The following is a 12,057-nucleotide window of genomic DNA, read 5'->3' as shown; positions in this document are numbered from 1 at the left end:
CCCAAAGCCACCCCAAATCCAGGCTGGATTCCTACATGGAATGTGTGTCAGGGCAGCCCCAAAGCCAAACCAACCCCAAATCCAGGCTGGATTCCTCCTCTATGGAATGTGTGTCAGAGCAGCCCCAAAGCCAGAGCCACCCCAAATCCAGGCTGGATTCCTCCTCTATGGAATGTGTGTCAGGGCAGCCCCAAAGCCAGAGCCACCCCAAATCCAGGCTGGATTCCTCCTCTATGGAATGGAATGTGTGTCAGGGCAGCCCCAAAGCCACAGCCACACCAAATCCCGGCGCCACAAGGATGGGAACTGGGGCTGGGAACGTGTCCTGAGAGCTGCCTGTGGCCCTGTGCCAGGGCTCTGTGCCCTGGGCTTCTCCTCCTCCCTCCATCCCCCGGTGCCAGGATGGCCAAAATCCCACTGGGCAGGAGCAGCAGCCCGGGGAGACTCCAGGACAGGAGCCAGGACACGGCGGCTCCGTCCCAGCTGGGACCTGGAAGGGCTCCCTGGCACTGCCAAGGCTCCCTGGGCACTCATCTCCCAGGGGGGAGATGCTCCAGGACAGGGCAGTGACAAGGGGACACCCAGGAGAGGCCTCCTGTGGGAAAGGTCCCAGCACAAGTGGCCAAAGTGTCCTGGTGCTGATGGGAACATTGGCCAGGACAGACCCCAGAGCCCTGCAGGGCTCTCCCTGCTCACAGCCCCACCAAAGCACAGCCCAGGAGGTGACCTCCTGCTTCTCTGCACACGGACATGGGCCCTGGGTCAGCTCAGAGTGAGTGCAGATCACTGCAGCTTCACCCACTGCAAGATGAGCCACGAGGAAGGAGTTCCTGGCTGGGAGGGCGGGCTGGCCCTGGAATGGAATTCCCAGAGAAGCTGTGGCTGCCCCTGGATCCCTGAGAGTGTCCCAGGCCAGGCTGGACAGAGCCTGGAGCAGCCTGGGACGGTGGGAGGTGTCCCTGCCATGGCAGGGGTGGCACTGGATGGGATTTAAGGTCCCTTCCAACCCAAACCATCCCAGGATTCTGATTCTGCCTGGATGAGGCTCAGGTGCCACATCTGCCAGGGCAGCAGAGAGCCCTCCCCACAGCACGTGGAGCTGAGGAGCTCCAGGGAGGGAAGCTCCAGGGCTAATTTAGGAGTCCAGTCACAAACCCAGGGGCTGTTCCTTGTTTTAAGGACCAGGCCTGGCCAATGACAAAGCCCAGCTGATAATGAGGGAGGATGGGGGTGGGATGGAGGCCATGGGACAGGAGCAAGGAGTGGGATGCAGATCCATGGACAGGAGCAAACAGGGGGATGCAGATCCATGGATAGGAGCAAACAGGGGGATGCAGATTCACGGATGGGACAGGAGCAAACAAGGGGATGCAGATCCATGGATAGGAGCAAACAGGGGGATGCAGATTCACGGATGGGACAGGAGCAAACAGGGGGATGCAGATCCATTCCCTCAGCCAAAGGCCTCTGTGGGTTGTGCTGAGCAGGGAAATTGCTTTGTGCTGCCTGGCTTTGTGAGAGTTTAATTAAGCATGCCCTGAAGGGGATGAGGGACAGGGAGCCCACCAGGCACTGGGGGTCCCTCTGTGCTGGGGCTCTTTGGGGCTGTGCTTTGTTGCTGGCAATGAGCACTGATGGTCCCACAAAGCTGCCATTGTCCCTCTCCCCATGGAAATGTCCTCGTGCTGCCCATGGTCTGCATGCAGACAGGACTGGTGGCCTTCACCCTGGTTTTAGGCAGCTCCAGGAATCCCTCTGGCAGCCTCCTGGGGGGCCCAGAGCAAGGTCAAGAGACACAGAAGGCAGAACACTGAAATGACCTCAGAAGAGGAATCCTAAATGTGGGTGTGACACCCCTCAGCTGGACTCCATCACTGATGGCCAGGGGACAACCCCCTGTCCAACAATTCTGGGCATGGCTGCGCCTGTTCCACTGCTCCCAGGTGAGATCTGCTCCTTGGCTTCCCTTCCCAGCCCCACATCAGCTGGGAAGACGTGGTGTGGTGGGAATGGCACAAACCAGGAGCCCCTTCCCACAGCTCCCACTGAACTGCACCTCTGCTCCCCAGCGCCACAAACCTCAGTGCCACCATCACCCTGAGGCCATGACAGCAGAGAAGTCACAGCCAGTCCTGCTCCTGGTGACAACTCATGACACCAAGTGGCTCAGGACTTCAGCAGAAGCTACAAGCAGATCCTGCAGGATCATTCCAGAAGCTCGGAAGCAACATGTGAGACGAACAAAGTAATTTTCCTTGTGGTTCTGCTGACCTAAGGACTAGAAATGAACCCAACAACTCAGTGGAACCTGGTGGAGGAAGCAGCAGTTTGTCAGGGACATGCTGTGAGCGGGTTGGGCATCTGCAGCAAGATGGAATTCACGTGGGAAAGGAGTGATGTCCCCAAAAAACAGCATCCCAGTCCTCATCCCCACCCTGTGCCAAGCCTGCAGGACCCCAGGCTCACCTTCAGCTTGTGCTCGTGCTCCTTGTTGACCCGGGAGAGCAGCTGGGCTTTCCTCCTGTTGAGGGCATCGATGAGGGCATCGCACTGCGCCACCAGGCAGGCCTCGAACTCCACGCTGTTCTCCTGCGGGGCACAGAGGGAGTCACAGCCCAGGGAACGTCCCCAGGCCAGCTGCAAAACTGGGCTCTCCTTTTTAATGGTGTGTTCCAGATTGCAATGTAAGATGTTTTCCATTGCCATCTGCATGGCAGATTATCTTTTGTCAAGTGGGCAGTTTGCCTCATTTCTCTCTTTGAGTGACCACATTCACACCTCCCTCGGGAGGGGACATTGCTGATAACAGACTATTGAATGTCACCGCATGGCTGATAAGAACTATAACATCCCATTGGGAGATGTGAGCCCAGAGGGAAGAGCCAAGCATTCCTACCTGGATATAATCCAGGAGTTTTTGAGTGGCTTTCTCCACTGGATTCCCCAGAGGAACAGCAGCTGTCTCTTCTTCCACTGGATCTTCAGAAGAAGACTCCACCCTTCTCTACAGGACCCCCTTGTTCCAGCAGAACCACCCCTGACACTGCAGGAGGGCTGAGCCACAATTCCAATGGCACTGCTGCCAGCACCCTGACCCACAGGGTGTCAGGTTGGGTTCTGACTCTGGCAGTGTTGGTTTGCTTTACTGAATTGTTTATTTTATCTTTTTATTTTCTTCCCTATTAAAGAACTGTTATTCCTGCTCCCATATTTTTGCCTGAGAGCCCCTTAATTTAAAATTTATAGCAATTGGGAGGGGTGGGGAGGATTCACATTCTCCATTTCAGGGGAGGCTCCTGCCTTCCTTAGCAGACACCTGGCTTTTGCAGCTGCACCACTGCCCCCCATGAATCCACAGTGTTGGATGTGGGATCTGCACGGCCTGGGAGGGTGGAAAATGTGGAGGTGGGGATGCCTTGAGAAGGCTGAGCTAGGACAGAGGCTGGATGGAGTTAAAGAATAAAGCAGGGATTTATTCAAAGGATCTCCTCAATAGATCCACCATGGGCAGGTGGGAATTCATAACAGAACACGTGGAGATGAAGTAGGAATTTCCAAAATTGTGAGAGCTGGGTGGGATCCCATCAAGGACACAACGGGAGCATCAGCCTCCCTCCCTCCCTGGGAAAGCACTTCCAGCCTTGCTCAGACAGGGATTGAAGTTACAGAGATTTGAGGGCATGACTGAAATGATTTCTCATCTTGGGACATCTGAGATGATAAATTGGGAGAGCCCTTGATGTGCAAACAGGGCTGGATTAACGAGGTGCTGGGTGAGGCTGGTGCTGTCCCTTGGCTCGGTGACAAATGCCACCGTTCCCTGGGTGGCACAGCGCTCATTCTTTGGCAGGGTACAATGTTACCATAGGGATTTGTAATATGTAAAAGAATTTTGGATTTAGATGTGTGCTGGTTTAACTTGTTTAGTTTCTGGCTTGCTCACATTGATGCCTTGTGCAGGCTGAGCTAGAGCAGAGGCTGGATGGAGTTCCAGAATAAAGCAGGGATTGATTCAAAGCATCTCCTCCATGGATCCACCTTGGGCAGCACAAGAGCCCAGCCAGGGCTGCACCCAAGATGAACCAAAATGGCCCCAAAATGCACGGCCGGGCACGGGGTCTGTCCCTGGGATCAGTTCTGCTCCATTTGCACCTTGCAGTTCATTGTCCCATTCCAGCTTTAGCCCAGGCAGTCCCACCCTGCTTGTTTTTCTCTCTCCAGCCCACGGTGTTTGTGCTCCTGGGGCTGAGATTTGGATCATTTGTCCTTGGTGCCCAGCTGGAGCAGGAATTGTTTTGTCTCCCTGCTCTGTGCACAGAGCTCAGAACTGCACATGATCAGAACCATCCCCTGATATGGAGCCCAGACCCTCACACTGAAGCAGCACAGAATGTGAAAAACAGAAAAGCTGAACCTGAGCCATCAGTGGCAGGTGAGGATCAGCTTTGGATCCACCCATGGCAGAGATGGGAAGGGCTCGGGACTCCGCTGTTCCCTGCACAAGCAGCAGTTCTGGGGAGGGCTCAGCGGGTCAATATGGAAAATGAGGTTCCTTTGGGAGAGCACCCACCCAGCCAAGCTTGGGAAGAGGGACAGGGGTGGCTCATCCTGGTGGGAAGGGGCAGTTCCTCAGCCTGCAGACTCAGTACCTGGATTTGCTGCACCATGTTGCGGAGCTGGACCAGGAATTCCTTTGCCTCCTTGGCTCTGTCTGACAATCCATTGAGGGCCTGGGAGAGCTGGCTCTGCAGGGGAAACAAAGAGCAAGGTCACTTCCATGTCCAGGACTCATCCATCCCCCAGTACAAACACAGTTGACTCCACAGAGCTCCCTCTCAAACACTCTAAGTAGCGGAACTAACAGGCAGAAACAGAGCTTGTAACAATCAGGAAAAAACATGGAAACAAGGGAAAAACAAGGGAAAACCAAAAGCAACATGCACAACTTCAGTTATCCTTGCAGACTTGCCCTGCTGACAGGCAAGCTGTGGAAATGTGGGCGGATTCTCCCAGATCAGAGCTCCTGCAGTGCAGCTGATGGACTGGACACCCACAAGATGTAAGAGACCAGATGAAAATTTAATTTGATCTGGAATGGGCCCATCTTTGTTTCCAACAAAGAGATAGGATTGTGTGGGATTTGGGCTGGGGATGGGCTGCAGCCCAGCACTGCCTGCAGCATCCCACCAAGCTGTGCCTGAGTGCAAGGAGAGGAAAAGGCAGGTGAACCATCACACCCTGGCTTTGGGAAGCAGATATTCAGTGTGCACCTCCTCCCCAGGCTCCCCTGGGGGCTCAGGGACAAGCCACATCCACCCTGGCTCTCAAGTGAGCCACTTGCTCCCTCCCCTGGGTCTGTGTCCTCCACGGAATCACCAAAAATTCTGTAGGGTCTGACCCATGTCTGCTTGGGAACACAGGTCAGACTGAAAATCACCCAAAGCCTCCTGGATGTGAAGGTTGGGGGAAATGGATTTATAGAAAATTCTTAAAGCCTGACAGAAGGTTTATATAGTGTGTATCTGTATGTAAACTGTGAGATAGGAAATGCTGATTTAGACATGTTATGGAATAGGATGGAGATTGTTGAGAGAGAAATGGAACTAGAAATAAGTTTTCATGGGTGGTTTTGTAAATAAGATTAGGCATTTTGGAGAAATAGAATTATGAAAGATGTATTGCAGTAGGACTTATGAAGGGTAATTTTAGATGATTGGCTTTCAGGCATTTACAGCATGGTGTGACAAAAGCTGACAGGCCAAGAAACACTTATAATGAATTGTAATTAAGAAATAGTGGTCTTCTGATTGTGATGGTGTGAATTATAATGTCTGTGTTGTCTCACCCTTCTCATGAGACTGAAAATGGAATAAAAGTTTTAAAACACCTCTCAGTTACCCCATCTCTAGGTCAGAAAAAAACATTATCCAAGAGAACGTAAAGGTTTTCCTGCAAAATACTGACTGCTCCTTGTCCCTTTGGAGTGGGAACACTCCCACAGCCCGGGCCCTGAGCAGCAGAACATGGTAATAACAATCATTATGTTCATCGAATGCTTTTTCTTTTTCATTTCCGTGGCTCTTTCTGAACACTCACTCAGGAATCTTCCCAGCCTCCCCCTTCTGCCATCACAGCAGCGTGTGGATTATCTCAAGAGCTGGCCAAATCACCCTCAGCAATTTTCCTCTGGGAGAGATTCTGCCTCTTTCGTGGGCTGCAAATTGGCTGCAGACACCCTGTGGGTTTTGGGGGGGTGATCTTTCTTTGAGGCAGACACAGAAAGGTGCTGGGATGGTAGTTGATGTGCTCAAATCTCCAAAAATCTGCTGTGCCCATCCTTCCAGGGATCAGGGTGTGGGCACTGGGCTGGAACCTTCCCCAGGGGTGCTGTGCCCCCCTGGATGCCAGTGTGGGAGATGGGAAGTGACATGGGAGAGGGGAGAAATGTCACATTCACATTCTCTGGAAAAATCCCTTCGCCCAGGATTTTGCTCCTGGGAATCTGAGAAGCCTCAGGAAAAAAAAGGAAAACAAATTCTTATCTCATTTGCTTCTCCTGTGTTGTGCTCACATGTGGAATGAGGTTGGAGATTGTTTACCCACAGGTGATTGTTCCATTGGTTTCACATGAATTGTTTTGACTTATTGGCCAATCAGGGCCAAGCTGTGTCGAGACTCTGGAAAGAGTCACAAGTTTTCATTATTATTTTTTGAGCCTTCTGTAAATATCCTTTCTGTATTCTTTAGCATAGTATAATATAATATAATATAATATAATATAATATAATATAATATAATATAATATAATATAATATAATATAATATAATATAATATAATATAATATAATATAATATAATATAATATAATATAATATAATATAATATAATATAATATAACATAATATAATATAACATAATATAAATTTTTATATATGTAATAAATAAAGATATAATACATCTACAGAAATATTTTTCTATTTATATAATTTTATTATATTTTAAATATATATAATAATATAAATATTTTTATATATATATATATATATATAATATCTTAAAATAATAAATTAGCCTTCTGAGAACATGGAGTCAGATTCATCATTCCTTCCTGCTATGGGGCACCCCACAAATACAACAGAGAAGGGCTCTGCTCTTTCTGGGCTGAAATCAAGAGTAAAACCCAGCATTGCTACTGAGGAGAGCCGTGGCAACCCTTTAATGGCCCAGAAATAATGGCCCAGAAAATGACCTCGCTGCTGCTTCCCTGGGAGACTTTAATCTCACCCGAGTGCTTCCCGCATTTCCTTTGTAATTTATCCTTAGGATGTGGAGCTAATCAGGGAATGCATCTCTAATAGAAATGGGATTGCTAACTCAGCTCAGCGGTTCCCCCATCCCTCCTCCCTCCCCCAGGCAAGGTCAGGGCCCTGCAGGGACAACCCAGCCCTGCCTCTTGCAGAGCCTCCATCACCTTCCTCAGCCCTCCTGGGTCTGGGGAGATGCCCCAAGCCCAGCAAGGTGTTTTGCTGAGAGCTGTGCTGCTGCAGAGCCCAGGTCCCTGGTAACACAGGCAATTAATGGAAATAATCAGCAGGGGTTGCTTGTGTTTACAAGCTCCTCATTAAAATTGCAGCATGTTGGTTTGGTTTTTTTTTTCCCTTTTAATGTCTTTAAAAGGCTTTTTCTTTTTTTCCCCATTAACATGATTATCATAAAGGATATCTTTAGATCAACATAATTCTTTGAGGCTTTCCTGATGGGAAAGCTTTTTAAAAGTGGGCTTAAAATTTCATAAGAGCACTGTGGTGCCTGTGTGTGCTGTCCATGGAGGTTCCTTCACCCCAGGCACCCCCAGCCTCACAGCACAGAGCTCCCCCGGTGCAGCAAGCTTGGAGCCCCCACAAAAAGATGGTCCATGAGCTCAGAGCATCCCTGCCCGTGGGCTCAGTGCACCCCTGTCTCAGCTCAGCCCTTCCCTCTGCTCCAGACACTCCTGATGCCTCCAGTGCAAGTGAGGGAAGAGCATTAGCTAGTCTGGAAAGTGTAATTTTTCCAGAATTTTAAGGATTTTCAGGCCAGTTCCTAAACATGGGTGGGCACAGGCTGTTCACTGCACACAGGAGCTCCAAGGTTTGGCTTTTCACCAGCAGAGCTTCATTCCCATCTCCGGATGGGTCTCCCTCAGGAAGCCATTCCCCCTGGCCCTGTCACTTCACCCCTTGTCCCAAGTCCCTCTCTGTCACTGTCATATTTTCTGAAAAATCCCTTTGCCAGGATTTCTTCTCCTGGGAAGCAGAGAAGCCTCAGAAAAGAATGAAAACAATAATTATCTGATTTGCTTCTCCTGTGTTTGCTGCTTTGGAATGTGGTCTGGACATTGTGGTCATTGTTTGATTGGTTTCATGCGAATTGTTTTTATTTAATGACCAATCACAGCCCAGCTGTGTCGGACTCTGAGGAGTCAGTCACGCGTTTTTATTATTCATTCTTGTTAATCTTTCTGTCTGTATTCTTTTCTTTCTTTAGTATAGTTTTAGTATAGCATAATATAATATAATATAATATAATATAATATAATATAATATAATATAATATAATATAATATAATATAATATAATATAATATAATATAATATAATATAATATAATATAATATAATATAATATAATATAATATAATATAATATAATATATTTAACACAATATAAATAATATAAAATACTTGATATAAAATTAATATAATTATAAAATTAATATATCATAAAATAATAAATCAGCCTTCTGAGAACTTGGAGTCAGATTCCTCATCTCTCACCTCAACCTGGGGACCTCACAAACTCAACACCTCTCCAGCTCTCCTGGAGCCCCTTCAGGCACTTTATTCCTCCACAAGGGGAATATTGTGTGATATATTCAAATAACTGTGAATATTTCTGGCACACTGCAGCAACCTGGAGTGCTGCACTTTGCATCTCCACCTGACAACAAAATCGTTGTGGCTTTTTGGGGGCAGGAACCCTGCTCTGGGGACACCATCCATGGGGTCACCCAGGGGGCTGGAGTGGAGCTGAGCCCAGCCCTCAACCAGCACAGGCAGGGGAATTAATGAGTGTGAAATGAAGAAAAATCCCATTTCCCGGTGCCTTAAAATCAAGGGAATTAATTCTTTGTGGAAAGCTGCCCTCTTTTCTCAATGCTCTCAGTCCAAGGCAGTAAGAAGAGACCTCTGTGATTCACATCAGCATTAATGGGAGCTAAGCATTTAAATCTCTGCATCCCCAGAGCACTTAGGAGAGAATCTGTCCTCTCTTTGTGCTCACTAATAGCTCCATAACCCTCCTCCTTCCCAGGCAGGCTGACAAAGAGATTTCTGTCACTCTCTGATTCTCCCTTGTCCCAGCACAGGGATGGCAGCAGCCGGTGCAGAAGGCTGGGCATGGCATTCACATTCCCTGGAAAAATCCCTTTGCCCAGGATTGTTCTCCTGGGAAGCTGAGAAGCCTCAGGGAAAAGGAAAACAATTCATATCTCATTTGCTTCTCCTGTGTTGTGCTCATGTGGAATGTGTTTGGAGATTGTTTACCCACAGGTGATTGTTTCACTGGGTTCTGCTGGGAGTTGTTTTGACTCTTTGGCCAATCAGGGCCAAGCTGTGTCAGGGCTCTGGAAAGTTTAGTAGTAGTAGTAGTAATAATAGTAACAATATTATTAATAATAATAACTTTCATTATTATCTTTTCAGCATTAAGTTTCCTTTCAGTATAATATAATATAATATAATATAATATAATATAATATAATATAATATAATATAATATAATATAATATAATATAATATAATATAATATAATATAATATAATATAATATAATATAATATAATATAATATAATATAATATTTTCTATATATAATATAGAAAATTAATAATATATAATATATTCTTTACTATAATATTCTTTAATATAATATAAATATAATAATATTTAATATATATAATAATATTATTTAGTATAGTAATTATAAAGTAATAAATTAGCCTTCTGAGAACATGGAGTCAGATTCATACTTCCTGCCTTTGTCAGGGCATTCCCTGCAAATACAATAACTGAGGGCTCAGGAGAGCTGAGCAGGCTCCAAGAAACAGAGAAAAGCATCATTTGAACTCTGCCTGGGCAGAAGTGCTCTGGTTTTCCTCCTCTACAACCCAGCTGCCAGTGCTGGAGCTCATGCACGCTGACTTGGAGGTGAGGAGGGAGCTGGGCTGGTTGATTTTGGAGGCCTTGGGTGCTGGATGGGCGTGACAGCTCCATCTGGACCAGCCTCACTTCACTGGTGTTGGACACCACCACGGCTGAGGAACTCGGTCCCATTTCAAACCCAGCTTGTTTGCAGGCTCTGGCACCAGGCAGGATCGTGAAATCACAGAATTGTTAAAGTTGGAAAAGCCCTCTGAGATCGTGGAGTCCAAATGTTCCCCAGCACTGCCAAGGCCACCACTGAGCTGTCCTCAGGTGCCACATCCACGTGGCTTTTAAATCCCTCTAGGAATGGGGACTCCAGCACTGCCCTGGGAAGCTTTTTCCTGTGCCTAACCACCCTTTGCATGAAGAAATTTTCCCAAATATCCAACCTGAACCTGCCCTGGCCCAGCCTGAGGCCGTTCCCTCTGCTCCTGTCCCTGTTCCCTGGAGCAGAGCCCGACCCCCCCGGCTGTGCCCTCCTGGCAGGAGCTGTGCAGAGCCACAAGGGCCCCTGAGCCTCCTTTGCTCCAGGCTGAGCCCCTTCCCAGCTCCCTCAGGGATTCTCCAGCCCCTTCCCAGCTCCCTCAGCCTCTCCTGGTGCTCCAGCCCCTTCCCCATCTCTGTTCCCTTCCCTTGAGGGGCCCAGAGCTGTCCCCAGCACTGGAGGTGCCCCAGCAGTGCCAGCACAGGGGACAGGCACTGCCCTGCTCCTGTGGCCACACCGTGCCTGGTACAAGCCAGGTGCCCTTGGCCTCTCTGCCCACCTGGGCTCACGTTCAGCTGCTACAAACTCAGCAAAACTCACCCCAAAAGAGCTCCTGGCATCACAGCAAGAGCCCAGGACCTGCTCTGACACCCCAAGCAGCTCCTGCCTCTTCTCCCCTTCCAGCCAAGTCACCTCCCAGCCAGCTCCTCCACTGGAGCATCCCTCTGGAAGCACGAGAGGAGAGGAACACTGTTGCTATGATATTTTGTGAAAAATCCTTTCACTAGGATATTTTCTCTTGAGAAGCTGAGAGGCCTCAGAAATTACAGGTAAACAATAATTATCTGCTGCTGTGGAATGCAACAGGCGCATCTTTGATTGGCCTCATGTGGTTGTTTTTAATTCATGGCCAATCACAGTCCAGCTGTCTTGGACTGTCTGGTCAGTCACAAGATTTTATTATCATTCCTTTCTATTCCTTGCAAGCCTTCTGATTAAATCCTTTCTTATTCTTTTAGTAAATTTTAATATATCATTTTCTTTTAATACAATATATATAATAAAATAATAAATCAGCCTTCTGAAACATGGAGTCAAGATTCTCATCTCTTCCCTCATCGAACACCACCACAGAGCCCCAAGGCAGGGCAGGAGCTGTTCCCAGCTGTTCTCCTGCCCTCCAAAGGATCAGGAGCTGTCACAGATGCTGGAGCTGAACTCATGTGAGTCTTGCTTTTAATTAAGGCACAGGACCCGCAGCCTTTGAGTCTTGAGGCCAGCCCCCTGTACGTGATGGCTGCCTAATTAAAACGGGATGTTTAATTAAAACTCACATTCAGTCAGGAAGTTGATGAAGCTAAACTGCTGCTAATTGGCTTTTGGCTCCAGTGCCTGACTTCTGGATTCAAGGCTGCCTCTGGAAAGAAACCAGGAGCTGCAGCCTGGGCTGATCCTGCCCCTTGAGATGGAGGGGTCAGACAGTGCCATGTCCTGGGATCCTGCAGGGGCCTGGCCTGGGACACTGCCAGGATCCAGGGGCAGCCACGGCTGCTCTGGGATTCCATTTCAGTCTTTCACCACTGTTGCCCTGTTTTTTAAAGTTTTTTTAAGCC

At 48.2% G+C, this 12,057-nt stretch overlaps 1 protein-coding gene across 4 annotated transcripts in view; it reads right to left on the bottom strand.

The window, feature by feature from the left end:
• Positions 1-12,057, bottom strand: part of TRIM9 (tripartite motif containing 9) — a 73,790-nt gene that overhangs the window by 28,256 nt on the left and 33,477 nt on the right. For all 4 annotated transcript variants that reach the window (XM_030950434.1, XM_030950430.1, XM_030950432.1 and 1 more), the window contains exons 2-3: positions 4,650-4,745; positions 2,467-2,589 (exon numbers count right to left, since the gene is read on the bottom strand). In XM_030950434.1, the coding sequence (XP_030806294.1) occupies positions 2,467-2,589; positions 4,650-4,745 (219 nt within the window). The remainder of the gene's footprint in view (positions 1-2,466; positions 2,590-4,649; positions 4,746-12,057) is intronic.

Source organism: Camarhynchus parvulus, chromosome 5 (assembly GCF_901933205.1).
Source record: "Camarhynchus parvulus chromosome 5, STF_HiC, whole genome shotgun sequence".
NCBI lineage: Eukaryota > Metazoa > Chordata > Aves > Passeriformes > Thraupidae > Camarhynchus > Camarhynchus parvulus.
The sequence above is the reverse complement of the archived record's forward strand: the minus strand, read 5'-3'. Positions and strand labels throughout refer to the sequence as shown.